The sequence below is a fragment of the Cetorhinus maximus genome, chromosome 6 (genome assembly GCF_964194155.1).
Source record: "Cetorhinus maximus chromosome 6, sCetMax3.hap1.1, whole genome shotgun sequence".
NCBI lineage: Eukaryota > Metazoa > Chordata > Chondrichthyes > Lamniformes > Cetorhinidae > Cetorhinus > Cetorhinus maximus.
In genome coordinates this window covers 101,970,146-101,998,045 of record NC_135884.1, presented here as the reverse complement: position 1 = coordinate 101,998,045, position 27,900 = coordinate 101,970,146, and the positions used below count along the sequence as shown (strand labels likewise).

Below are 27,900 nucleotides of genomic sequence, written 5' to 3'. Positions count from 1 at the left end.
AACTGAAGCTGGAGTGCCCGCCTCCACTCGGCGTTGATTCGCTGTTACTGCTGCGCGAGGTCATGTTTTGCTCTCTTTTATTGGTCGTTTTGGATGACGTGAGAGGAGTCTCTGTTTGGCACTGATTGGTTGCTGCCTTTGGGCTGGGAGTGGGGGGAGGGGCAGAGCGGCACCGTTTCTAAATGGCGGAGGGGAGCGTCAATCAGGTGGCGTCACCTCATTCCTTGCTGGCATTTCTGCTTGTGCTCGAGTCGCTGTGATGGCGGCTCCCCGGACTTCCCATCGGGTTGAATGGTAGGCTCTGTGTTGATGGCGGAGTCATGCAGATCGGCGGCAGCTTGTCGGTGCATCAGATCCTGAGCCTGGGCTTGATCCCCCGGGTCGGCAACACGACCTGCCCTGGAAACGTCACCACATCGTTATGTCAATTCTCCGGTGAGTGAAGGCGGCTGGGAGGGGAGGGTGGCTGTTGTTGCCCATCCACGGTTATTGAGCGGGGGGGGGCCGGCCACCGTCTCCATGGAGAGGTTCAGATAGTTTGCGTGTAACTAGTCAGGAAAAGAGGGGGGAACCAGCCGCTGTCTCAGGTATCTGATCGGGTCCTGGGTGCAGGGTTGCACCTCTCTCGGGTTTTTTCTTTACATAATGCCAGTGCTGGCCTCATACAAATATCACTTAATTGGTGAGACAGGGTTATAACTTTCAAATTGCGCAGCTTGAAAGCTTTTATGGATAACTCGTTGCTATTGAAAAGGAATACCAACAAGCATCAGGATCAGAAAGTCTAAGGTTTATTTCGGTGTATTTTGCACTTTGCTTTGTCTTCCCCACCCCGATGGAGTTTTGAAACATATCACTGCCCATTGGTGCACATCTGTGCTTCATTTAGATACTTCGACATCTAGACAGCTCCAGTTTTCTCTATTGGTAATCGGGTTAGTTTCCACAGAATTTAAAAGTACTCAATGGGCACATTTGAATAAGATTGTATAGACAAGAACCACAATCTACCATGCAATTGTAGTCTGTGTTCCTACTGTTTCTGTGCCTACGATGCTGCAGCGTAGATTTCTTCCAGCCATGTATCAGATCTCAGTAAATAACTTCTTTATCTGTTTCAGTTTCATTTTTGGTTAATTTAAGTTGTCCTCTACTACTTTTCTGACACACCGATAATTTCCACCCGCTCACAGCTGCCTTTACATATTGTAGAACTTGAACATTTCCAATTTTGCATATTTTATAGTTTTTCTTTGACAGGCGTAAATGAGCCCTGCACTCACAATGGAATATTCTGCTGTAATCAGTGTGACTGAGTGCACTGGACGCAGCAAAGACTGAACCCTGACAAAATCCAGGCTGTTGTGCTGAAAAGTATTTATACACCCCCTTTCATGATCTCAGGGTGTCCAAAAGTGCTTTAGAGCTAATGAAGTACTTTTGAAGTGGTCTCTGAGACACACAGCAAGCTCCTATAAACAGCGCTGGTTAGTGACCAGATAATGTTTTCATAATGTTGGTTGAGGGATAAATATTGGCCAGGACACTGGGGATAACTCCTATGCTGTTCTTTGAAATCTTTCACATCTGCCTGAGAGGGCAGACAGGACCTTGGTGTAACATCTGATCTGAAAGACAGCAACTTTAACAGTGCAGTATTCCTTCAGTAGTGTAGTGGAGTATCAGCCTAGATTTTCATGATCATCTCTTGTGTTTGACTTGAACCCACAACCTTCTGAGCCAGTGGCAAGAGTGCCACCACCAAGCCATGTTTGACACTGAAGACAGGCTCCAGAACTGGCTATGCTTCTAGTCAAACTGCTCCAGTACAGCTACATGACTGATATCCACTCAAGAAAAGTGAAAAATTGCCCTGTCCACTGTTGTTAGGACTATGCCACAAGATTTCATTCACTTTCTGTTTTTAACAAAACAAACTTTATTGTATACAAGAGACTTAAAACGAGCACTATTAACTTAATATGATTTATAACTATATATGTTATGCACTCCGGTTTACTTCCTACTCCCCCCCCCCCCCTAAGATTGTCTTATAAGACACATCAATCTTAAAAGTTATTTACTTCTGTAGGGACCACGCATAAGTATGCCACAGTCCTCTGGAGAATTCTCCTCAGCTCCAGCTATTCTCAAAGGTAACACTTTTGTTTACCCTCTTGACTATGAAGGGCAAAGTCCCTTGTTTTTATTACTTTTCCAATACTTTCAAGCCATTTGGCTGGTTACTTTCTTTTGCAATGAGACACTGAGGCCCACTGTAGATTTTCCCACTAGTTTCAAACTAGACAACCTTCCAGCCTCTGTTCCATCACAAAATTCAAACTGAGATTAAGTCTCATTCTGCCTTGTATATGGTCAGTGATAAAGTTAATTTTTTTACTCTGCTTACAGTATAGGTCTGTCTAACTGTTATTTATTTTGGTTATCTTGTCTGTGAGCTGTAAACCACACCAGGTCTAAACTGCTACTTAAAAACCTCTTCCAGCTAAATTGAAACCACAGGGCCTTCCTAAGCTCCACCCATCATCATGATGACGCAGCCTGCTCTGGGCTATCTCAAAACAACCTTTAAACTAATTATCCCTCATTTACAATTTCTACAGCTATGTAAGCCCACCTCCTGTTCTATAGCTCTATCTCTTCTATTCTGATTTATTAAGTAAACATGGATAAACTTCTGAACTGACATTTCTTTAGATGCTCTGGCAATCACTAAGGCCCAGTACTTTGATTATCTTAGCTTCACAGCAATAATCTTCCCAAGAACTGAACATTACTTCTAGAATATTAAAATGAACCATGAACTAGGTATTTGCAACACCGCAAAAAAGGTCAAGTCTAATCCAGCCAATTACCTCCCATCAGTCTACCTTGGATCCTCAGCAAAGTGATGGAAGGTGTTGTTGGCAATGCTATCAAATAACACTTACTCACCAGTAACCTGCTCATTGCTCAGTTTGGGTTCTCCAGGGGCACTCGTCTCCCGATTTTAGTGTCTTGCTCCAAATGTGGACAAAAGAGCTGAATTCTAGAGGTGAGATGCCAGTAACTGACTTGACATCGGGCAGCATTGAATTTTACTCTGGCTTCTTGATGAGAATCAGGGTAACTCTCCACTGGTTGGAGTCATACCTAGCACAAAGGAAGATGGTTGTGGTTGTTGGAGGTCAATCATCTCAGTTTCAGTACATTGCTGCAGAGGTTCCTCAGAGTGGTGTGCTAGGCCCAACCATCTTCACCTGCTTCAATGATCTTCCTTCCATCATAAGGTCAAAAGCAGGGGTATTCACTGATGATTGCAGAGTGATCAGTTCCATTTGCTGCTACTCAGACAACGAAGCAGCCTGTGCCTGCATGCAGCATGCTTGGACTGATTAGTGTCAAGTGATTTTCGTATATACAAGTGCCAGGCACTGACCATCTTCCCTTGATGTTCAACAGTAATTCCATCACTAAATCCCCCACCATCAACATCCTGTGGCATTTCTGTTGACTGGAAAGTTAACTATACCCAGCCATATAAACACTGTGGCTACAGAGCAGGTCATTAGCTATGTATCTTGTGGTGAGTAACTTGCAGTGATTAACTTGCATCTTGATTCTCCAAAGCCTTTCCACCATCTACAAGACACCAGTCAGGAGTGTGTTGGAATACTCTCCACTTGCCTGAATTAGTGCAGCTCCAACAAAACTGCAAAAGCTCAAAATCATCCAGGACAAAGCACCCCCCCCCCCCCCCCCCCCCCCCCCCCCACCCCCTGCCATCTTAAACATTCATTCTCTCCACCACTTGTCTATGTGACTGCAGTATTTATCATCTACAAAATGTGCTGCAGCAACTCACCAATGCTGCTTCATCAGCACCTTCAAACCCATGACTTTTACAGCCTGCCTAGAGGAGCAAGAGCAGAAGGCACCTCGGAACACTACCACCACCTGCAAGTTTCTTTCCAGCTTGCACACCATCCTGACTTGGAAATATATCACCATTCCTTCATTGTTGTTGGGCAAAAATCCTGGAGCTCCCTGCCTAACAAGAGTGACAACACTACCTACACCAGATAAACTTCAGTGGTTCAAGAAGCTCAGCAGCACCTTCTCAAAGGCAACTGGGGATGACCAATGCTGGCATCATTCGTGACATTCACATTCCAGGAACACACATGAGCATTCAATATGTTACCCACAACAAAGAGCTTAGGTGTGCTGACCATACAACTACTCCAGAAATTGCTCGTTTTCTTATTCTATTATGGGATGTGGCTGTCATTGGCAAGGCCAGTATTTGTTGCCCATCCCTAATTGCCCTTGAGCAAGTGGTGAGCCACCTTCTTGAACCACTGCTGTCTTATGGTGTGGGTATACCCACAGTGTTGTTGGGAAGGGTGTTCCAGGATTTTGACCAATTGGCAGTGAAGGAATGGTTCCAAGTCTGGATGTGTATGGCTTGGCAGGGAACTTCCAGGCGATGATGTTCTCATGCATATGCCGCTCTTGTCCTTCTGCATGGCAAAGGTCATGGGTTTGGAAGGTGCTGTTAGGTGGATAGGGTGCTGATCAAGCAGGCTGCTTTGTCTTGGATGGTACCAAGCTTCTTGTGTTGTTGGAGCTGCACTCATCCACACAGTGGAGAGCATTCCATCACACTCCTGACTTCTGCCTTGTAGATGGTGGACAGGCTTTGAGGAGTCAGGCGGTGAGTTACTCTTTGCAGAATCCCCAGCTTCTGACCTGTTCTTGTAGCTACAGTATTTATATGGCTGATCCAGCTCAGTTTCTGGTCAATGGTAACCCCCCCCCAGGACATTGATATTGGGGTACTCAGCAGTGGTAATGCCATTGAATATCATGGGCCAATGGTTAGATTCTACCTTGTTGGAGATGGTCATTGTCTGGCACTTGTGTGGCACGAATGTTACTTGCCCACTTATCAGCCCAAGCCTGAATGTTGTCCAGGTCTTGCTGCAAATGGCATGGACTGCTTCAGTATCTGAGGAGCTGGGAAAGGTGCTGAACATTGTGCAGTCATCAGTGAACATCCCCACTTCTGACCTTTATGTTGGAGGGAAGGTCATTGATGAAGCTGCTGAAAGTGGTTGGGCTGAGGAACTCTTGCAGAGGTGTCCTTGGGCTGAGAGGATTGACCTCCAACAACTACAACCATCTTCCTTTGTGCCAGGTATGACACCAGACAGTGGAGAGCTCTCCCTTCATTGCCATTGACTTCAGTTTTGCTAGGGCTCCTTGGTGCCACACTCGGTCAAATGCTGTCTTGATGTCAAGGGCAGTCACTGACCTCACTACTTGAATTCAGCTCTTTTGCTCATGTTTGGTCCAAAGTTGTAATGAAGTCTGGGGCCAAGTGGTCCTGGCAGGACCCAAATTGAGCAGTGAAGAATTGACCAGTTAATAGCAGTGTCATCAAATTCTTCCATCACTTTACTGATGATCGAGAGTAGACTTTAAGGGACTAGTAATGCAGAGACCCAGGGTAATGCTCTGTGTACCTGGGTTCGAATCCTCCCATGGCAGATGGTGGAATTTGAATTCAACAAAAAAATCTGGAATTAAAAATCTAATGACCATGAAACCATTGTCGATTGTTATAAAAACCCATTTGGTTCACTAATGTCCTTTAGGGAAGGAAATCTGCCATCCTTACCTGGTCTGGCCTATATGTGACTCCAGACCCACAACAATGTGGTTGACTCTTCAGTGCCCTTCGTTTTTAGGTATGCCTGGTTAAACCAGGGTTGATCCTCTTCTTGATGGTAATGGTTGAGAGAAGGATATACAAGGTTACACATTGTTCAACAGGTGTTTTGTGACCAGAAGGCTGTTTGCAGTGGGATTCTGTAGAGCTGTGTACTTGGTTACTTGCTTTTTGCGGCAAATATCAATGATTTAGACTTAATTGTAGGGGGCATGATTAAGAAGTTTGTAGATGATCCAAAAATTGGTTGTGTGGTAGAGAATGAGGAAGAAGGCTGTCGACTGCAGGATGCTGCAGTGGTCTGGTCAGGTGGGCAGAAAAGCAGCAAATGAAATTCAATCTGTCGAAGTTGGAAAGGACAAACGGCAAGTGAATACAAAATAAATAGTAGATTACTGGAAGTGTGGAGGGACAGAGAGATCTTGAAATACATATCCACAGATCTCTGAAGGTAACAGGACAAGTAGATAAGGTGGTTAAGAAGGCATACAAATACTTGCCTTTTATTAGCCGAGGCACAGACTAGAAGAGCAGTGGAGGTTATGTTAGAACTGTATAAAACACTATTTGGGCCACAGCTAGAGTACTGCATACAGTTCTAGTCACTATTACAGAAAGGATGTGATTGCACTAGAGAGGCTACAGAGATTTGTACGAGTGTTGCCAGGATTGGAGAATTTTAGCTGAGGAAAGATTGGATACGTTGGGGTTGTTTCTTTGGAACAGAAGAGGCTGAGGAGAGATTTCTTTGCGGGGTCTACATAAAGTGGTTAGGAAGGGCCTATTTCCCTGTGAGGTCAATAACCAGGGGGCATAGATTTGAAGGAATTGGCAGAAGTTGAGGGAATATGATTCTGCTGCTGATGATCCATACACTTCATAGATGTCCAGTTTTGGGGTGCTGGATCTGTTCTGAATCTATCCCATTTAGCACAGTGGTGGTGCCACACACCACTGGTGTCCTCAATTTGAAGCCAGGACTTGATCTGCACAAGGACTGGTCATGCCTACCAATGCTGTCATGGATAGAAGCATCTGTGACAGGTAGATTCGTGAAGTCAAGGTCATATAACTTTCTCCTTTGTGTTTGTTCTCAGCACCTGCTGTCTTCCAACATTGCTGCAATTGTACAGTACTCAGTTACACAAACAGCTTTATTTTGTGCGTGGGCATGTTGTGTTTTATCTAAATGCTATTGCATTAACAACCATTCAGTAAGAGAAACAGACAATTTTGGTCAGATCAGATTGCAGTGTCTGTCTCTTGAGTTGTCCTCTGTTGGTTCATCCCTATCCCACCCTCTTGCTTCACCGCTCATTTCCCATTAGCTAGATGCTTGCTGACAGTCTGCTGAGCTTTCGTCAACTTTCTAAGTTCAGAGCAGCTTACCTTTGCAGAAACATTTTTTAAAACATTGATCAGTAGATCTGTGTTAAATGTTTGCTCAGTTAATTTACCCATTCAGATGAATTTCAAAAGACTTCAATGTAGAACACACAACACTCAAAGCAATGCTTTTGCTGGACTGGTGTTGACATGGGAAAGCTTACAGCTAAATTCTCCTAGCTGGAGGAGGGTGTATGGCTGGGAAGAAAGCACAAAGTGTGGTGTAGGTGTGTGTTGTAAATGGCTCTGTAGTAAGTGCTAGTGTTTGGGGGAAGGAAATGTGGCAGTGTTGGACTTGGAGATTGGATGGCAGCAGACTACAGTGACTCATTTTTCCCAGACAGGGAGGGAACAATGTCTGTTTGCCAGGTTAGTAATGTGGTAGGTGTCTGCACGGAGGAGGAGTGTGGGGGGTGGGGGTGGGATCCCTTAAAGGCACTATATAAATAGATGGTGGTCATTGCATGGAGAATCAGCTCCATATACTCACAGAACAGATGGCTGTAGTGTTTTTGTTAAGCCCAGCAGGATTGTTAATTAAATTAACTACTATAGAATCTTCTCTCCCAATTGTATAACGAATGAAAATTTTAATTGAAATTCATTGGATGAAATTGGAATCTATAGTGGTTTGAATATTGTTATTTTTTTGTCTATAGTGAATTCAGTTTAAAATAGAGCGAAATAAAATGGTCCAGAATTTGCTGGATAAATAATGGTGGGTTTAATGTGCACACCATTTATCAGTGTGTAGATAACCCAGCAGTTTGTGACAAGGAAGAGAGATACTGAGTTGTGAATCGCCATGGGTTGCTGGGCGACTTGTCCCTCTTTGTTGTTGGTCTCGTGGAAATGGCAATTCATCGTCAACTTCTCCAGGAGTCTCAAAACATTGCTGCATTTGCACTGTTAAAGCAAACCAAACAACGCAGAAAGCTCTGGCAAGTATTTCACAATGCATGACTTTTTAAATTGAAATTTTTACTCCTGCAATGCCACTCAATCTTTGTCCAGAAAGGGAACAACTTAACCCATGGACACTCATTCCTGCAGGTAGGAAATTGTTCCTAGAGATTTATAAAATAAAAATAACTTCTGAAACAAAAGAATTCCCCATGTTTGTTTTTTCCCTCCTTCCTTTTTTTTATCATTCATGGTATGTGGGCTTCACTGGCTGGGCCAGCATTTATTGCACATCTCTAGTTGCCCTTGAGAAGGTGGTGCTGAGCTGCCTTCTTAAACTGCTGCCGTCCATGTGGTGTAGGTAAACCCACAGTGCTGTTAGGGAGGGAGTTCCAGGATTTTGGCCCAGTGACAGTGAAGGAACAGCAATATATTTCCATGGTGGGTGAGTGACTTGGAAGGAAACTTTCAGGTGGTGATGTTCCCATTTATCTGCCGCCCTTGTCCTACTAGATGGTAGTGGTCGTGGGTTTGGAAGGTGTTGTCTAAGGAGCCTTGGTGAATTCCTGCAGTGCATTTTGTAGATGGTAAACACTGCTGCCACTGTGCATCAGTGGTTCACTCTTAATCTATTCTTTTGTGCCTTTTCTATCTCCCTTCCTGTATCTAGCTTTACTCCAATTCACATTTTTTCCTTCTCTGTAGATCTGTTTTTTTTTCTCTTTATCCTTAAATCTCATTGGTTAAGGAGGTGCATTGTTGGTCTCATCTTTCACCAAATCCCAGATGCCCTGTTGAGCTTGCCATGCCATTATTTGCCCACACTTCCAGCAATTTGTTCCGTAAAATTTTTGCAAGCTGAAGGATGAGGAGAGAAATCCAACTAAGTGCTCAAACCATGAGATGCTCACTGCAGCTAATTCTGGGCCATTAATATCTGCTTCAGTGAAATTAATACTAGATACCAATAATGTAAACATTTTAAAATCTCTGGCATCATGTGAAATATGGAGCTGTTTCTTTTGCTATCTAACGATGGGTGGCATTATCATTTATGAACTAACCCTAATCCTCTGTCTAGTGCCTTCTCTTCAACTGATCCAGAGATGGACATGTTTGACTTCAGCATGCACTACGGAGAGTATATGGTCCTGATTGCAACGTAGCAATCCCTTGAAGGAAGCTGTACATTTTGAAGGGTGCTCATTGTCTAGGTCATCCTTGAGGAATATGATTTGTGCCAGGGCCACCCTGCCTGTGCACTGCAGAACAAATCCGTCTTCAGAAGTGATAAGGGCTAAAGTTGGGATAGTAGAAGAATGAATATATGGAGTAATTTATTGAGGAGGCAGATGAAGCAAATTTAGAGGTAGGAGGAAAATGCTGTCATTGTGAGGCGACACCTGGAGGACTCTGTGTCTTGTTAATTTTGGTGGTGTTACCTAAGGAAGGACATATTGTACATACTGGTAAATTCAAATTTTTGAGTCCAATATTTTTAGGCCAAAAGTCATGATAAACTTTTACACAGATAATAATTTTGAGGGTTAACATGTGTGCTTGATTTGGCGCCAAGTGAAATCCAAAAAGGACCATCACAATGAAATAAAGTAAACCAACAGCTCCGAATGATTCATATTATTTATCATTCATAATGTGATCACTTTAATAATTTGAGTAAATAAAAGAAAACTTACAAGTATTAACGTTTTAAGCATTTTCTTACTGGTATTCGTTTTCTTTGGCATTTATTCATTTACAATGAAATTGAATCACAGGAACATAGGAACAGGGGTAGGCCATTCAGCCCATCGAGCCTGCTCCGTCATTCGGTTGGATCATGGCTGATCATCTACCTCAATGCCACTTTCCCATGTTACCTCCATATCCCTTGATATCATTAGTCTCCAGAAATCTATCAGTTTCTGTTGTGAACATGCTCAATGATTGAGCTTACACAACCTCTCGGGTTGCGAATTCCAAAGATTCACCATCCTCTGAGCGAAGAAATTCCTCCTCAACTCAGTCTTAAATGGCTACTCCTTATCCTGAGATTTTGACCCATGGTATTAGACTCACCAGCCAGGGCAAACATCTTATCTACATCCAGCTTGTCATGCCCTGTAAGAATTTTGGAAGTTTCAATGAGGTCACCTCTCATTGTTTGAAACTCTTGGGAATACAGACCCAGTCTCCTCAATCTCTCCTCATAAGACAACCCCACCATGCCAGGGATTAATCTGGTGTACTTCCATTGCACTCCCTCTATGATAAGTATATCCCCCTTAGATAAGGGGACCAAAACTACACAATACTCTAGGGTGAGGTCTCATCAAGGCTCTATACAACTGCAGCAAGACATCTTTACTCCTGTACTCAGATCTCCTTGCGATGAAGGCCAACATACCAGTTGTCTTCCTAATTGCTTGCTGCACCTGCATGTTAACTTTGTGACTCATGAACAAGGACACACAGGTGCCTTTGGATATCAACACTTCCCAACTTCTCATCATTCAAGAAATAATCTGCCTTTCTGCTTTTTCTACCAAAGTGAATATCTTCACACTTATTCACATTACATTGCATCTGCCATGTTCTAGCCCATTCATTTAGCCTGTCCAAGTCCTCTTGAAGCCTCCTTGCATCCTCCTCACAACTTGCGTTCACACCCAGATTGATGTCATCAGCAAATTTGGAAATATTACAGTTGTTCCCCCCATCCAAATCATTTATATAGATTGTGAACAGCTGTGGACCTAGCACTGATTCTTGCAGTACCCCACTAGTAACAGCCTGCCATCCTGAGAATGATCCATTTATTCCTACTCTCTCTTTTCTGTATGTTAAACAATTCTCAATCCACACTGGTATATTTCCCCCAATCCCATGCGCTCAAATTTTATTTGCTAACTTCCTGTGTGGGACCTTATCAAAAGCCTTCTGCAAATCCAAATACACCACCTCCACTGGTTCTCCTTTATCGATGCTACAAGTAATATCCTCAAAACTCCTAGTTTGTCAAACATGATATCCCTTTCATAAATCCATGTTGACCGTACCCAATTTTATCATTCTTTTCTAAATGTCCAGTTATCACATCTTTTATAATAGAGTCTAACATTTTTCCTGCTACATCAAACTACTGGAGTGCAGCTGACTAACTGAGTGTAGACTTGGAGTTCGGTGAGAGGGGAGTTTTAAATCTTAATTTTGTTCTTAAATTTTGCTCTTAAAATCTAATTTAGTCTGTAATTAGCAGTAACTGGAAAGTACTGTCTAAGCAAGCTAAGTTTTTTCTTTCTTGCAGTTTAGACAGGGTAAACGCACTCTCAGCTGCAAGAGCTGAGAAGTTAATTAACTAACTGGTTGAATCTGGTTACTGTAGCCCCAGTTTAGTTTACTATAAATTTAGTGCAGCCTTGGCAAATGGAGTACAGTTGACTAGCTGAGTGAAGACTTGGAGTTTGGTGAGAGGGAAGTTTGATCGTTTCCTCCTCCTATCTTGCTCACCTCAGAAATTGGTTCTTGCTCTACTACGTGAAAAGGAGCTAGCTGTGTGGTGAGTATCTAGTAAGTGGGTAAGTTCTATTCTATAACAGAAACAAAAAATTGCTGGAAAAACTCAGCAGGTCTGACAGCATCCGTGGAGAGAAAGACAGAGTTAACGTTTCGAGCCTGTATTCTATTCTATTCTATCCCTAACATTTAAAATAGTACACAATTTGGCGGTAAAGTTAATAGAATATATAAGAAAACAACATAAATATTAAGTAATTATTTAAAACACATTAAGGATGGCAGGACAGGTGATGTGTCAAGGCTGCAGCATGTGGGAGCTGCAGGATAACATTGTGATCCAGGGCAAACATGTCTGCAGTAAGTGTTGGTAGTTTGAGGAACTTCAGCTCAGAGTCATTGAGTGGGAGGCTGAGACTCTGCAACACATCAGGGAGGGGGAAAGTTACCCAGATGCTTTATACCAGGAGGCAGTCACGGCACTTAGGATAGGGTCTTCTGATTTGGTCAGTAGCCAGGGACAGGTGGGTGCTACTGTGAGTGAGGCAGGTAAGGGGACCCAGAGGGTAGGAGTGTGAACCTCTGCAATTGTCCCAACAAGTTTGAGGTTCTCTCAGCTTGTTTGGATGAGCGTGTGGGCTAGAGGGTGGATGAGCAAACTGATCATAGCACCGTGGTACAGGAAGCCATCCAATTAGGGGGAGCAAAAAATAATGTAGGTAGTAGGGGACAGTATAGTAAGGAGGATTGACACTTCTCTGTAGCAAAGAGCGAGAGTCCAGACAGCTTTGTTTCCTGCCCGGTGCCAGGGTTCGGGACATCTGCTCAGGGCTGGAGAAGGACTTGCAGTGGGAGGGGGAGGATCCAGTGGTCTATGTAGGTACCAGTGACATAGGCAGGATGAGGAAGGAGGCTCTGCATAGTCAGTATGATGACCTAGGCACCAAATTAAGAAGCAGAACCTCAAAGGTAATAATTTCTGGATTATTTCCTGAGCCACATGCAAATTGGCATAGGACAAATAAGATTAGAGAAATGAATGTGTGGCTCAAAGATTGGTGTGGGAGAAGTGGGCTCTGGTTTGTGGGAGAAAAATTCCCAGTGGTTAACTAAAAAAGTTAAAGACAGTATCAAACTTAAAGAAAAAGCACATTATTAGGCAAAGGTTGGAAGAAGTCAGAAGATTGGAAAGATTATAAAGAACAGCAAAGAATGACAAAAAGATTAATAAGGCGGGAAAAATTAGAGTATGAGAGAAAGCTAGCTAGTAATATAAAGATGGATATGAAGAGTTTCTATAGATATTTAAATAAAAGATTTAACAAAGTGAGCATTGGTCCTATAGAAAGTGCGCCTGGGGAATTGATAATGGAAAGTAGGGAGATGTCGGATGAATTAAATAGGTATTTTGTTTTGGCCTTCACTATAGAGGATATAAGTAATATCCTGGAATTAGCTGTAAATCAGGAAATGGAAGGGAGAGGGGAACTGGGAGAAAATTACAATCGCCAGGGAAGTGGTATTGAGCAAATTGTTGGGGCTACAGGCTGACAAATCCCCAGGTCTGGGTGGACTTCATCCTAAGGTATTAGAAGAAGTTGCTAATGAGATAGTTGATGCACTGGTTTTAATTTTTCCAAAATTCCCTAGATTTGGGAAAGGTTCCATTAGATTGTAAAATAGCAAATATAACTCCTTTATTCAAAAAGGGAGGGATACAAGAAACTATAGGCCAGTTAGCCTAACACCTGTCATAGGGAAAATGTTAGAAGCTATTACTAAAGATGTTGTTGTGGAACACTTAGACAAATTCAAGGCATCAGGCAGAGTCACTATGGTTTTGAGAAGGGAAATGATGTTTAACCAATTTATTGCAGTTCTTTGAAGGAGTTACATGTGCCATGGATAAAGGGAACCGGTGGATGTACTGTACTTAGATTTCCAGAAGGCATTTGACGAAGTGCCACATCAAAGATTATTGCAGAAAATAAAAGCCTGTGTGTAGGGTGTAACATATTGGCATGGATAGAAGATTAGCTAGCTAACAGGAAGCAGAGTTGGCATAAAAAGGTCTTTTTCTGGTTGGCAGGATATGACCAGTGGTGTGCCATAAGGATCAGTGCTGGGGCCTCAACTTTTTACAATTTATATAAATGACTTGGATGAAGTTGACTGAAGGAATGATTGCTAAATTTGCTGACGACACAAAGATAGGAAAGTAAATTGTGAGGAGGATGTAAGGAAGCTACTAAGTGACATAGGTTAAGTGAGTGGGCTAAGATCTGGCAAATGGAGTTGTAATGTGGGCAAATGTGAAATTGTTAATTTTGGCAGGAAGAATAAAAAAGAAGCATATTATCTAAATGGTGAGAGATTGCAGAGCTCTGAGATTCAGATGGATCTGGGTGTCCTAGTGCATGAATCACTAAAGGCTAGCATGAAGATACAGCAGGTAATTAGGAAAGCTCAAAGAATGTTATCATTTATTGTGAGGAGAACTGAATACAAATGTAGGGAGGCTGTGCTTCAGTTGTACAGGCATTGGTGAGACCACATCTAGAGTATTGCGTATAGTACTGGTTTCCTTATTTAAAGAAAAATGTAAATGTGTTAGAAATAATTCAGGGAAGGTTTACTTGACTAATACCAGGAATGAGCAGGTTGTCTTATGACAGAAGGCTGGACAGGTTAGACTTGTATCCACTGGAATTTAGAAGAATAAGAGGCAACTTAATTGAAACATTTAAGATCTTGAGGGGTCTTGACAAGGTGGATGTGGAGAGGAAGTTTCCTCTTGTGGGAGAATCTAGAACTAGGGGTCACTGTTTAAAAATAAGGAGTCGCTCATTTAAGAAAGAGATGAGGAGAAATTCTTTCTCTGAGGGTTGAGAATCTTTGGAATTCTCTTCCTCAAAAGGCGGTGGAAGCAGAGTCTTTGAATATTTTTAAGGCAGAGCTCGATAGATTCTTCATTAACAAGAGGGTGAAAGGATATCGAGGTAGGCAGGAATGTGGGGTTGAGGTTATAATAAGATCAGCCATGATCTTATTGAATGGCGGAGCAGGCTTGAGGGACCGAGTGGCCGCCTCCTGATCCTAATTCGTATGTTCGTAACTAACAGGTCTGTAGTTCTCTGTTCTCCCTCTTCCTCCCTTCTTAAATAGTGGGGTTACATTTGTTACTTTCCAGTCCACAGGAATCTATAGCATTTTGAAAGATAACCACCAATGTATTCACTATCTGTATAGCCACCTTCTTCAACACTTTGGGATGAAACTCATCTGGTCCAGGGGATTTGCCAGCCTTCAGTCCAGTTAACTATTCAAGTACTACTTCTTTACTAATACTGTACTAATTTCTTTTTGTTCCTCAGTTTCACAAGTTCCTTGGTCACCTAGTATTCCTGGGAGATTTTATGTATCTTCTTCCTTGAAGACAGACACAAAGTAACTGTTTAGTTTCTCAGCTATTACCCTGTTTTACACCATAAATTCTCCTGTCCCCATCCGTAATGGGCATTTGTTCTAGCTGATCTTTTCCTTTTCACTTGCCTAAAGAAGCCTTTACAGTCCACTTTTATGTTCCTCAGTAGTTTGCATTTGTATTCTCTTTTCCCTTTCTGAATCAGTCTCTTGGTCCTCCTTTGCTGTGCTCTAAATTGCCCCAAATCCTTGGGTTTACCACTTTTTCTGGCATCCTTATCAGCCACTTCCTTTGATCTAATGCAATCTTGAACTTCTTTTGTTAACCACAGTTGATTTATCCTACCCTTTGGTTGTTTGTGCTTTAGAGGAGTATATATCTGTTGTAGACTGTGTAGTATTCCGTTAAATACTAGCCATTGCCTGTCTTCCATCAAATCTTTTAATGTATTTTCCCAATCCACCATAGCCAACATTCCCCTCATACCTTAGTAATTTCCTTTCTTCAGGACCCTAGCTTCAGAATGAACAATATTGCATTCAAACTTAATACAAAATTCTATCATATTATGGTCACTGGTAGGCTCCTTTCACAGCAAGGTTATTACACAACACTAAATCCAAAATAGCCTGATGCTTGGTTGGCTCCTCAATGTGCTGCTCCAGAAACCCATCTCATACACACTCCAGGAATTCCTCCTCCATAGCCTCAGACTGGGTTAGCCAAATCAGCACTATGTGTAAACTGAAGTCACCCATCATTACTGTATTACCCACATTACATGCATCTCTAATTTCCTGATTTATACCATGCCCAACGTTAGCACAACAGTTTGGTGACCTATAAACAACTCCCACTAATGTTTGCTGCCCCTTGCTGTTTCTTAGCTTCACCCAAACTGATTCTACATCTTGATCCTTCAATCTAAGATCCTCTCTTATTAATCTACTGATCTCGTCCCTTATTAAGAGTGCTACCCCCACCTCCTCTTCCTCTTTGCCTAAGCCTCTTAAATGCCGAATAACCTTGGACATTCCCTGTAGCCACGTCGCCTTTCGTCGCAATCAAATCATACCTATTTGCCTCAATTTGTGTACTCAAATCAGCAACCTTTTTGCGAATGCTGCTTGCATTCAGATAGAGGGCCTTTAATTCTGCTTTTTTAACATTTTCTATTCTGATCTATTTGATGCTTCCCTATGCTTTGTCTGTTTTCTTCTATTTTTGCTTTCTACTTTTCTACTTGTACCACTTTTGCTTCCCTCCAATCTGAGCTCCCTCTCTGGTTCCCATCCCCCTTCCGATCTAGTTTAAAGCCCCCAACAGCACCAGCAAATCTCCCTGCAAGGATGTTAGTCCTGGTCCTGCTAAGATACAGCCCATCCATCTTGTACCGGTCCCACCTGCCCCAGAATCAGTCCCAATGTCTCAGAAATCTGATGCCCTCCCTCCTACATCAGTTCTCTAGCCATGCACTCAATTGCCCAATGTTCCTATTTCTGTCCTCACTAGCACGTGAGACTGAGTAATCCTGAGGTTACTGTTTTAGAGGTCCTGCTTTTCAATCTCCTTCCTAGCTCCCTGAAATCTACTTTCAGGACCTCATCCCCCTTCCCACACAAGTCATTGGTACCAACGTGAAACACGACCTCCAGCTGTTCACCTTCCTACAGAAGAATGTCCTGCATCCGCTCCATGACATCCTTGACCCTGGCACCAGGGAGGCAACATGCTATCCTAACATCTGCAGCCACAAAAGCCTGTCTATTCCTCTAATTAATCCCCTATCACTACTGCTCTTTCCCTCTTCTTCCTCCCCTCCTGTACAGCTAAGCCGCCCATGGTGCCACGAACTTGGCTCTGACTGCCCTCCTTTGAGGAACCAATGCCCTCACTAGTATCCAAAATGGAAAACTGATTAGCTACCTAGCAGTTACCTCTTCCCTTTCTGCCTCCATGCTTACGTTAACTTTATTTTACTTTGGTTTACTTATATTTTTACTTAGCCTTAACTCAATAGACCTTACAACTATTGATAACCCTTACTATTACTGATAAATCCAACTAATACTTAACACACTTTAAAGGTTGCAATAAACCTTACTTAAAGCACCTGTTTCCCCCGTGAACCTAATTCACTACTCGTTCAAGTCTCCATCTCACTCAGGTGTAGTCTCTTGACTGTGAGCCTCTTATTGATCATGCGGTTTGAAAAACCTGACTCTTGTATAGACCCTCTGAGTCACTAGCTAGTTTAGCTTCCTGCTACTGTAATTAACACCAATTGAACCAAGCACCTTCAGCTGATTGACAGATAACTTCCACGACCAGGCAGTTCCCTGTTTAACAAGCTAGTCCAACTTACTTGAAGGTTGTTAGTTTTTTGTCAGAGCTTGACTCTTAATCTGTATTTACACCTGAAAAAATAAACCTGAATCATTACCATCGCCAAGATTATACATTGGTTCTGAAAAATTGGGATTCGATCGCTGAAAAACAAGGCTGACCTTTACACCAAGTTTTTAAGGTACTTGCATTGAACAAGTACAGAAAGGTTCACTGACTAGTTACAGACTGAGGGGATTGTCCTACAAGGAGAGATTATCAAATAGGGCCTATTATCCCTGGAGTGTAGAAGAATGAGAGATCATCTAATTTAAGAAAAGGTAGAGACTGAGAAAATATTTTCACCTTACTGGGAAATCTAGAACAGGGGGCCTCAGTCTCAGAATAAAAGGTTGGCCATTTAGGACTAAAACAATAATTTTACTGTTAATATTTGGAATTCTCTATCTCAGAGCTGTGGATGCTCAGTATTTGAGTATATTCAAGTTAGAGGTTGATGGATTTTTGGATACAATGGGAGAGCGTGGGAAGCTGGACTCGAGGTCAAAGATCAGCCATGATCTTGTTAAATGGCGGAACAAGCTTAAAGGGTCAAATACCTACCCCTGCTCTTATTTCTGAGGCCATGTCCCAGGATAAATGCATATGTGAACTGAGTGGGTTTTTTATTCTTGGATCTGTGTGTTTTCTTCCCAGTTAAAGCAATACACAATTTTTTTTAAAAAATCATTTATGGTATGTGAGTGTCACCGGCTAGGCCGGCATTTATTGCCCATCCCTCATTGTCCTTGAGAAAGTGGTGGTGAGCTGCCTTCTTGAACCGCTGCAGTCCACATGGTGTAGGTACACCCACAGTGTTGTTAGAGAGCCCAGGATTTCGACGCAGCGACAGTGAAGGAGCAGTGATATAATTCCAAGTTAGGATGGTGAGTGGCTTGGAGGGGAACTTCCAGGTGGTGATGTTCCACATCTGCCTGCGGTCTAAGGAGGCTTGGTGAACTCCTGCAGTGCATCTTGTAGATGGTACACACTGCTGTCACTGTGTGTCGGTGGTGGAGGGAGTGAATGTTTGTGGATGGGGTGCTAATCAAGTGGGCTGCTTAGTCCTGGATGGTGTCAAGCTTTTAATGTTGTTGGGGCTGCACCCATCCAAGCAATTGGAGCGTATTCCATCCCATTCCTGACTTGTGCCTTGTAGATGGTGGACAGGCTTTGGGGAGTTGAGAGGTGAGTTAATCATTGCAGGATTCCTAGCCTCTGACCTGCTGTTGTATTTGTATGGCTAGTCCAGTTCAGTTTCAGGTCAATGGAACAGGATGTTGATAGTGGGGGATTCAGTGATGGTAATGCCAATGAACATCAAGGGGTGATGGTTAGATTCTCTCTTGTTGGAGAGAGTCATTGCCTAGCACTTGTGTGGCACGAATGTTACTTGTCAATTCTCCAGATCTTGCTGCATTTGGACATGGACTGCTTCAGTATCTGAGGAGTTGCAAATGGTGTTGAACACTGTGCAATCATCAGCGAACACCCCCACTCCTGATCTTATGATGGAAGAAAGGTCATTGATGAAGCAGCTGAAGATGGTTGGGCCTAGGACACTACGCTGAGGAATTCCTGCAGTAGTGATGTCCTGGAGCTGAGATGATTGACCTCCAACAACCACAACCATCTTCCTTTGCGCTAGGTATGACTCCAACCAGTGGAGAGTCCTGTCCCCCCCTCCCCCGTTATTCCCATTGACGCTAGTTTTGCTAGGGCACCTTGATGCCAAACTCGGTCAAATGCTATCTTGATGTCAAGGGCAGTTACTCTCACCTCACCTCTAGAATTCTGCTCTTTTTTCCATGTTTGAACCAAGGCTGAGTGGCCCTGGCGGAACCCAAAATGGGCTTTAGTGAGCGGGTTATTGCTAAGTAAGTGCCATTTGATAGCATTGTTGATGATCCCTTCCATCACTTTACTGATAATAGAAAAGTGAAGGTCGCCATGGTCCCAGAGAACCATAGGCTGCTTTCTCAGTAAAGAGACACGACTGTTGGTGAGTTTAACCTGAGGGTCACCACACCTAGGGTGAGGTTGAGAAGGCACGGTGGCCTTCATGGATGACCTCAGTCGCTACAGGAATTGAATCTGCGCTGTTGGCATCACTGCATCACAAACCAGCCATCCATCCAACTGAACTGAGAGTAGACTGATGGGGCAGTAATTGGCCAGGTTGAATTTGTCCTGCTTTTTGTGTACAGGACATAACTGGGCAATTTTCCACATTGTCAGATAGATGCCAGTGTTATAGCTGTACTGGAACAGCTTGGCTGGGGGTGCAGCAAGTTATGGAGCACAGGTCTTCAGTACTATTGTCGGAATATTGTCAGGGCCCATAGCCTTTGCAGTATCCGGTGCCTTCAGCCGTTTCTTAATATCATGTGGAGTGAATCGAATTGGCTGAAGACTGGCACCTGTGATGCTTGGGACCTCAGGAGGAGGCTGAGATGCATCATCTGCTCAGTACTTCTGGCTGAAGATTGTAACGAATGCTTCAGCCTTGTCTTTTGCACTGATGTGCTGGGCTCCCCCATCATTGAGGATGGGGATATGTGTAGAGCCTCCTCCCCCAGTGAGTTGTTTAATTGTCCACCACCATTCACGACTGAATGTAGTTGGACTGCAGAGCTTAGCTCTGATCTGTTGGTTGTGGAGTTGCTTATCTCTGTCTATCACTTGCTACTTATGCGGTTTGGCACGTAAGTAGTCCTGTGTTGTAGCTTCACCAAGTTGACACCTAATTTTTAGGTATGCCTGGTGCTGCTGCCTGCATACCCTTCTGCATTCTTCATTGAACCCCTGGTTTGGTGGTGATGGTAGAATGGGGGATATGCCAGGCCATGAGGTTACAGATTGCAGTTGAGTACAATTCTGCTGCTGCTGGTGGCCCACAGTGCCTCATGGATGCCAAGTCTTGAGTTGCTAAATCTGTTTGAAATCTATCCCATTTAGCATGGTGGTAGTGCCACACAACACGATGGAGGGTATCCTCAATGTGAAGGCAGTGCTTCGTCTCCACAACGACTGTGTGTTGGTCACTCCTACCGATACTGTCATGGACAGATGCATCTGCGGCAGGCAGGTTGGTGAGGATGAGGTCAGGTATGTTTTTCCCTCTTGTTGGTTCCCTTACCACCAGCCGCAGACCCTAACTAGCAGCTATGTACTTTAGGACTCGGCCAGCTCAGTATTGGTGATGCTGAGCCACTCTTGGTGATGGACCCAGACTATGTTCTGCACCCTTGCCACCCTCAGTCCTTCCTCCAAGTGGTGTTCAACATGGAGGAGTACTGATTCATCAGCTGAAGGGTACAGTACATGGTAATCAGCAGGAGGTTTCCTTGCCCATGTTTGACCTGATGCCTTGAGAGTTCATGGGGTCCAGAGTCGATGTTGAGGACTCACAGGCAACTCCCTCCTGACTATATACCACTGTGTCGCCACCTCTGTTGGGTCCATCCTGCCGGTGGGACAGGACATACCCAGGGATAGTGATGGTGGTGTCTGGGACATTGTAAGATATGCTTCTGTGAGTATGACTGTCAGGCTGTTGCTTGACTAGTCTGAGACTCCTCTCCCAATTTTGGTACTAGCCCCCAGACATTATTAAGGAGGACTTTGCAGGGTTGACGGGGCTGAGTTTGCCATCGTCGTTCCAGTGTCTAGATCGATGCCGGGTGGTCCGCCCAGTTCCATTCTTTTTGGACTTATTAGCAGATTGATACAACTGAGTGGCTTGTTAGACCGTTTCAGAACGCAGTTAAGCGTCAACCACATTGAATATGATTCATTTATAGACCCCCTTCAGCATCAAGCGCGCTGCAGCAACAATGAGGTGTTGGTCTAATTCTTTATTTTTGTGTGTTGCAGAGATGTGGTATGGAGTGTTCCTTTGGGCTTTGCTGTCCACAGTTTTTATCTATGTTCCTGCTGGATTACTGGCATTTGTAATGCTGCGGCACCACAAATATGGACGTTTCATGTCGCTGGGTATCCTGGCTGGAATCCTGGGACCAATCACTGCAGCAGTGTTGACCAGTAAGTGTTCAATACCTTTTAAGTATTTAACAAACTAAATAAGAATGTTTTCCTAATAGTTGTTTCTCCTATCCTAAAGCATCTGAATGGCCAGGTAAGAGTTGACTGTCTTTGACGTCAAGGCCACATTTGATGGAGTGTATCAAGGAAACCTAGTAAAATTGCTATCAGTGGGAATTGGGGGAAACTGGAATCCCACCCAGCACAAAGGAAGATAGTTGTGATTGGAGGCTTATCACCTCAGCCACAGGGCATGGTTACAGGAATTTCTCCGGGCAGTGTCCAAGGCCCAACCAACTCAACTATTTCATCAATAGCCTTCTGTCTGTCATAAGATCAGAATTGGGGATACTCACTGACTCAATGTTCATTTCCATTCACCACTCCAAATAATACAGTCCATGCTTGCATACAGCAAGATCTGGACAAAATTCGTGCTTGGGCTGTGAGTGGCAAGTAACATTTACACCATACAAATGTCTCCAACATGAGAAAGTCTAACCACCTCCCTTTGACAATCAACAGCATTACCATCCCTTAATTCCCCACCATCAATATTCTGGGGATTACCATTTACCAGATACTTATCTAGACCAGTCATATAAATATTGTGGCGACAAGAGCAGGTCAGAGGTTAAGATTATTGTGTCAAGAGACTCCTCCTGATTCCCCAAAGTCTATCCACCATTAATACAAGGCACAAATCAGGAGTGTGATGGAATACTTTCCACGTGCCTAGATGAGTGCAGCTCCAACAACACTCATGAAGCTCAACACCATCAGGACAAAGCAGTCTGCTTGGTCGACACCCCCATCCACCGCCTTAAACATTCACTTCCTACGCCAGTAGGACCCGGTGGCAGCAGTGTGTACCATTAGTAAGGTGCACTGCAGCAACTTGCCAAGGCTTTGACAGCACCTCCCAAACCCAAGGCTGCTACCGTCTAGAAGGACAAGTGCAGCAGACACATGGAAACACCAGCACCTGTAAGTTTCCCTCCAAGTCTCCCACCACCCCATCCTGACATGGAAATATATTATCATTCCTTCATGGCCACTTGGTCAATATTCTGGAACTCCCTACCTAAAATCACTCTGGGAGTACCTACACCACGCAGACTGCAATGATTTAAGAAAGTGGTTTACTACCACCACCTCCAGGGCAACAAATGCTGGCCTTGCCTGTCATGTTCACATCCCATGAATGTGTTGAACAAAAAAGCAGCGACCATTTGAAAGGTGACCTCTTGGGCAGTAGGTGTCTTAATCCTTCCTCCTTGCTGATACAAATGTTTGAGAACTATGGGATTCTCCATGATTTCTGTGTTTTCCAAGATACTTGCATGCCTGACAAAGGCTGGTCAGAGGGCTGTTTAAAGATCTAGTAGAATTATTTTTAAATAGATGGTATTGTGAAGTATACTGAATTATCTGCATCTATTTCCCCACAACAGTTGGAAGGAATGTGGTGTTCTGTCGTCACCAGCTACAATGTGCAATGAAACCTAACTGTTTCAACATGAACTAAATACTACTGACATTGCATTTGTCTGAGAGAAGGGGTCCATTACAATCTTTCAGTAGTTCCTCCCTTCCCCGGAACAAGATAATAACTGGTATTTTTGGTTTCCCTTGATTTTATTTATTCCCTTTAAACAATGTTCAATATTTGTACTCCATTGTTAGAGATCATTCCTTGTAATGTGTACACTGGAGGTGAAGTACACAATACCAGCTTGGTGCTATATACCACTAAACCACTAATGTAGTAAATGCCCCAAAGTACTTCACAGGAATGTTAACAAACAAAATTTGACGCCGAGCTACATAAGGAGATACTAAGGGTAGACGAGCAAAAAACTTGGTTAGAGGTAGGTTTTATGGAGTGACTTCAAGAAGAAGAGAGGTAAAGACTTTAGTTTAGGAAGGGAATTCCAGGCTGTGTGCCTTTGCAGCTGAAGCCACAACCACCAATGGTGGAGTAATTAAAAGTGGGGATGCTCAAAGGGCCAGATTTAAAGGAGTGCAGAGATCTTAAGGGTTATCTGAGATTAGAATTAAACAGACAAGATCACAAAGGAATTTGAAGACCAGGATGAGAATTTAAGATACAGACATTGCTTGGCCAGGAGCCAATGTAGGTCATGATGGGGTGACCGGCACTTGGTGCAAGTTTGGACATAAGCAGTAGAGTTTTGGTTGATCTCAAGTTATGGAGAGCAGAAAATGGGAGGTTGGCCAGGAGTGAGTTGGAATAGTCAATTCTAGAGGTAGCGAAAGGGCATAACACACTTTGTACACCAATAATTAGGAACCTTCAGAGCACATGTGTTTTCGAGGTGTTGCTTGCTTAACCTGCTCTTGGGCATTTCTAGCAAAACATTTGGCAATTTCATTAGAGAGATCTGATGACATTTTCCGCTGTCACTTGTTCTAATGTCTGCTGCTTTGACTCAGTTTCAGTTGTCTGATTAAGCTCCTAAAAGTTCTGTGGGACTGTTACATTTTATATTGTTAAAGGCACAATATAAATTGCATTTATATAAATCACATTGACCGAATTTGTCGAGGTTGAAGCATTGTTTGGCCTTTGTATTATCAGATCCACTTGATTATGTTGTGGCTCCTTAGATATAGCTATGTATTCTTTATGAATGTTACATACATCATTCCTGAACGACAAGTCACTGAACTCTTTTGCAGGTGCAGCTATTGCTGGTGTCTACAGAGCTGCTACAAAGCAAATGGTGCCCCTTGAAGCTCTGGTTTTGGGAGTCGGACAGGTATTTTTCGTCGTTGCAATAGCCTTTCTGCGAATTTTAGCAACTTTATAGCAGTAGGTGATCTGCTCATCCAAGAGGACCTGGGCACAGAAGCCTCCGTATCCCAACTTCCTCCAATTTATGGCTGCATATAGGTTGCACCATTTCCTGTGGACTCCAAACCAGGGTCCACGCCAATCAATGCTGCTCAACTAACAGGAATTGGCAACAGCTTAGATGTTGTGGATTTCCGTGGATTGCCAAGCTCAAAGAACAAAGGACGTATGCACTAATTTTTGTTGAATATTTCAAGTGCTGAGATTTGTTCTTTGTTATAAAAAAATTCAAAGCCAAAAGAGGTAATTGTCTACATGCATATCTTTTAATGTCATTTTTTTGGACGTTTCAAGTTGTACAGGTGTCTTTAGTGTGAAGACGTATTATAAAGTATGCATATTTATTGTAGGATTAGAAGGTCAGACCACAGATTTTCTTTGTGGAATACAGAAACTGTATTTTGATTCAGCCTGCCACATTTCAATATTTCAGCAATTGGGGTAATTATGAAAGGGCAAACAAACCCTTCCATCTGAAGGTTACCAAAGGCTCAGCAACTTAAGTATATACCCAAGACAACTGAAGTATTGCAGCTTCATGGCTTAAGCAAGGTGAACAAGTCCTACTGTACCTAACAACAATAATGGACTCTCTTCTGAGTTCCTCTTTTTATAGTTTATTACAAGCAATTTCACAACTTCCTTTTTTGAGAAATAAAAACTGAATAGTTGTGTTTGACAGTAATTATGAAATGCCATCATTTGTACCTAGCAAAGAATTCATGATTTTATCCAGCCCTCATTGTGTAATCGCTCACTTAAATACACACTGGTAAATGTATCTTATTTATTCATTCCGTTTTCATTGTACAGAAAATTAATTAAAATCTAGAGTTCTGTGATATTACTGATTTACATGTATATTGATGGTAAAACAGAAGGTGTTGAGTTTATTTTTTAGTAACATTAATGGCCAAAATTAGGGCCCAGGCCAGCCCTAAGTTCCTGTGATCATACATTCGGCTTCTTTAAAGATATCAAATGAACAAGTGCGGTTTTCTTAATGTAGATTTGCTGCTGCAAGTATTTTTGCTGAGCCAATGAACAAGAATGTCATCTACACGCCAAGCTAATTACGCTGGTACTCATGCTTGATTACACAAGTTGAAAGTAGGGCATGACTTTGGAAGTGAGATGCAATATTGATGAAGACAGTGTGTGGACTGTTTCACATTTTGAGTTGCAACTTAGGAAAAAGGATGTCTTTTTAATGAACAGCGTTTGCCTTCAGCTTGTGTTTAACTGCAGCAGTCACTGTGCACATATATATACAATTCAGGTGTGCCAACTATTTTAATTTTAATTTTTTCTAGTATTTAAAATCAACAACCATTTGAATATTTGTACACTTTGAGAAAATCTCATTTATATTTTATTGTTCAGCCTGCCCAATTTGAAGCACTCGGTTAGTTTGTCTATTTAGTACTGCGTGTTCTCAATTGTTCTTGGGTCTGGTTTAGAATGATAGTGAGAAAAGGAGTCTTCTAACCTGTATTGTGCTTGCATTGTTGTCTCCATTTGACCATTCTATTGCCTTTGGCAAAATGTACCAGGCATTTGTATAGCTGTCCATGTGATGTGTCGTTACCTCAGCTTTCACCATTTGAACAAGCATCTCCAAGTTGTAATATTCTAATAGTTTTGAACATTGTTTCTATTTATACCATGTATGGTGATATAATTACCATGAAATAATATATTTAACTGTTGTAAAAACAGTAACAGTGATGAATGGGCTACATTAACTTAGACTGACTGTTGTTTGCAATGGAGCCCAGCACTAATGTGCTTGACTAGGAAGTGTAGTGTAAGGATTTGTATTAGCACTTTAATCACACCCTTTCTGGATGTCAGCTATCCTGGGGAGATAAAATGCTCCTTCACTGGAAGTGAATCACAATTGGCTAATGCATACTGTTTCTAGATTTGGGTTATAAAATGGCAATAAGAGACTCTAGGTAAGGAGTTGCTTGCTTGCCCCTCGCCTGGGATACATTGAGTGATTGTGGGGGTGGAGGGAATGGGACCGAATAGCCCAAATGTTCTTGACTAGTTTTTACCAGATTTATGGTTCTACTCTTCCCACTGCCACTATTTACTCTACACGGTCCTTTTCTTTCCCTTCCTTATCCTTCATTTGTTTCTTCTATTGTCTCTTTACTGTTTATTTCCTGGCCCCCCATCTCTTTACCCTTCAACTCTCTCTCCTCTTCCTTTTGCTGTCATTCTCCATTAGACATGATTATGGTCTTGTTTATTAAAATTCACTTATGGTGGGGGATTGCTTCATTTTTTTTAATGCATATTTGGAATCAGAAATATCCAGAGTGGAGTACTATTTTCCCATGGAAATCACAAATCAGATGGAATTCCTGTGACCCTTAAAACATTAGTAAGACCCCCATGTAATGAGCACGGATTTGACTTACTCACTATAAAGCATTGGCCCTGCTAATGATGAACAGCGGAAGAGTGAGTAAACTTACTTATCAGAAAGATTTCCCTTTCCTTTTGTTATACTCAAATTCCACTATTTTTTCTCTTAACCAGAGGAGTATTTCCACATTCTTTTGTGTTTCATCACAAATTTGCTTAGAAAGTAATGCATTCTTAACAGTGGTGATACAACCGGTGTACTGGGTAGAATACAGAAGTCTGCAATACTGTGCCCACAGTCATTTATCTAGTGCCTGTAATATAGTCTGTGTTCAAAGTAAGTTTGCACCTTAATTTTGGTGTTGGTCACAAGTTTAAACCACATTAGCAATTAATCATTGTCACTTGCATTCATTGTATGCCCAGTTCACTTGAGTTAATTATCCCTTTTATATAGCACTCAATGTATGTAGTGGAAGCCTGTAACCAGTAACTTCTCTTTCTAAATGAGTTGTTCTGGTAAAATCAAATAAGGTTGACTAAATTTGAATGCTCCTTAAACATGTCTAACAATGTGAATTTAAGCATTTATTATGAGTTTTTACTGCTGTGTAATGATCAAATGTTTGTTTTGAAATTTATATTGTCAACATGGGGAAATCAAAATTTTTATTTTTCTACTTACATGGCTAATTTTGGTGACATTTGCTGGTAAATATATTTATACAAAAATAAATTTTGTTAAATTGGCAATTGTGGTTTGTAATGGCTTAGTTCTTAACAGAAATGTAGCATGCTCAAAAATTCACCTCATTTTTCACCCGTCTGCTTCTGTATTACACTATTTTGAAGGTGGGGGAGTGCAGTTGAAATGTATTCTATTGTTTTATCTCTGGCTTCCTATTGCTAGTGAGCTTCCTGGAGTTACTAGAGTGTAATACTGAATTGGCATTGGTTATTCATTTGCTTTTGCAAGAATGTTCATACCCATGTGACCTTAGGAAAACCTGAAGTGTTCATCAGTATTTGCTACACATATACAGTATTAGACATAAATATACATGAGCAGATGGATAACTGAACAAGAGATCTGCCATAATAAATGTTGCTACTATTTTTTTTATAAAAGAAAGAGATGATATGACTGAACGCTGTCTCTTTTTATTACTATTTGTTCCCATTCTGTACTGAATTGGTAACAGATTAAAGTTGGGTACTATAGTTGCTGTTAATTTTCTAGAACTGTCCCAGTGT

The 27,900-nt window shown here is 42.3% G+C and overlaps 1 protein-coding gene across 2 annotated transcripts; it reads left to right on the top strand.

The window, feature by feature from the left end:
• The first annotated feature begins 140 nt into the window (after nt 1-140).
• On the top strand, nt 141-27,399 carry tmem170a (transmembrane protein 170A). Of its 2 annotated transcripts, XM_078544209.1 has the most exons (4): nt 304-435; nt 20,307-20,436; nt 21,225-21,392; nt 24,096-27,399. In XM_078544209.1, the coding sequence occupies exons 2-4, from the start codon at nt 20,418-20,420 to the stop codon at nt 24,224-24,226; spliced, it is 318 nt and encodes a 105-aa protein (XP_078400335.1). In that variant the 5' UTR covers nt 304-435; nt 20,307-20,417; the 3' UTR covers nt 24,227-27,399. The 2 variants fall into 2 exon arrangements, with proteins under 2 accessions (XP_078400334.1, XP_078400335.1); XM_078544208.1 differs by lacking the exon at nt 20,307-20,436 and having other exon boundaries at nt 141-435.
• Nucleotides 27,400-27,900: the final 501 nt, after the last annotated feature.

Coding starts and splice junctions, on each gene's coding strand:
- tmem170a (XM_078544208.1), top strand. CDS start 321: ATGCAGATCGGCGGCAGCTTGTCGGTGCATCAGATCCTGAGCCTGGGC. Junction 436..21,224: donor ATCGTTATGTCAATTCTCCG/GTGAGTGAAGGC, acceptor TGTGTGTTGCAG/AGATGTGGTATGGAGTGTTC. Junction 21,393..24,095: donor CACTGCAGCAGTGTTGACCA/GTAAGTGTTCAA, acceptor ACTCTTTTGCAG/GTGCAGCTATTGCTGGTGTC.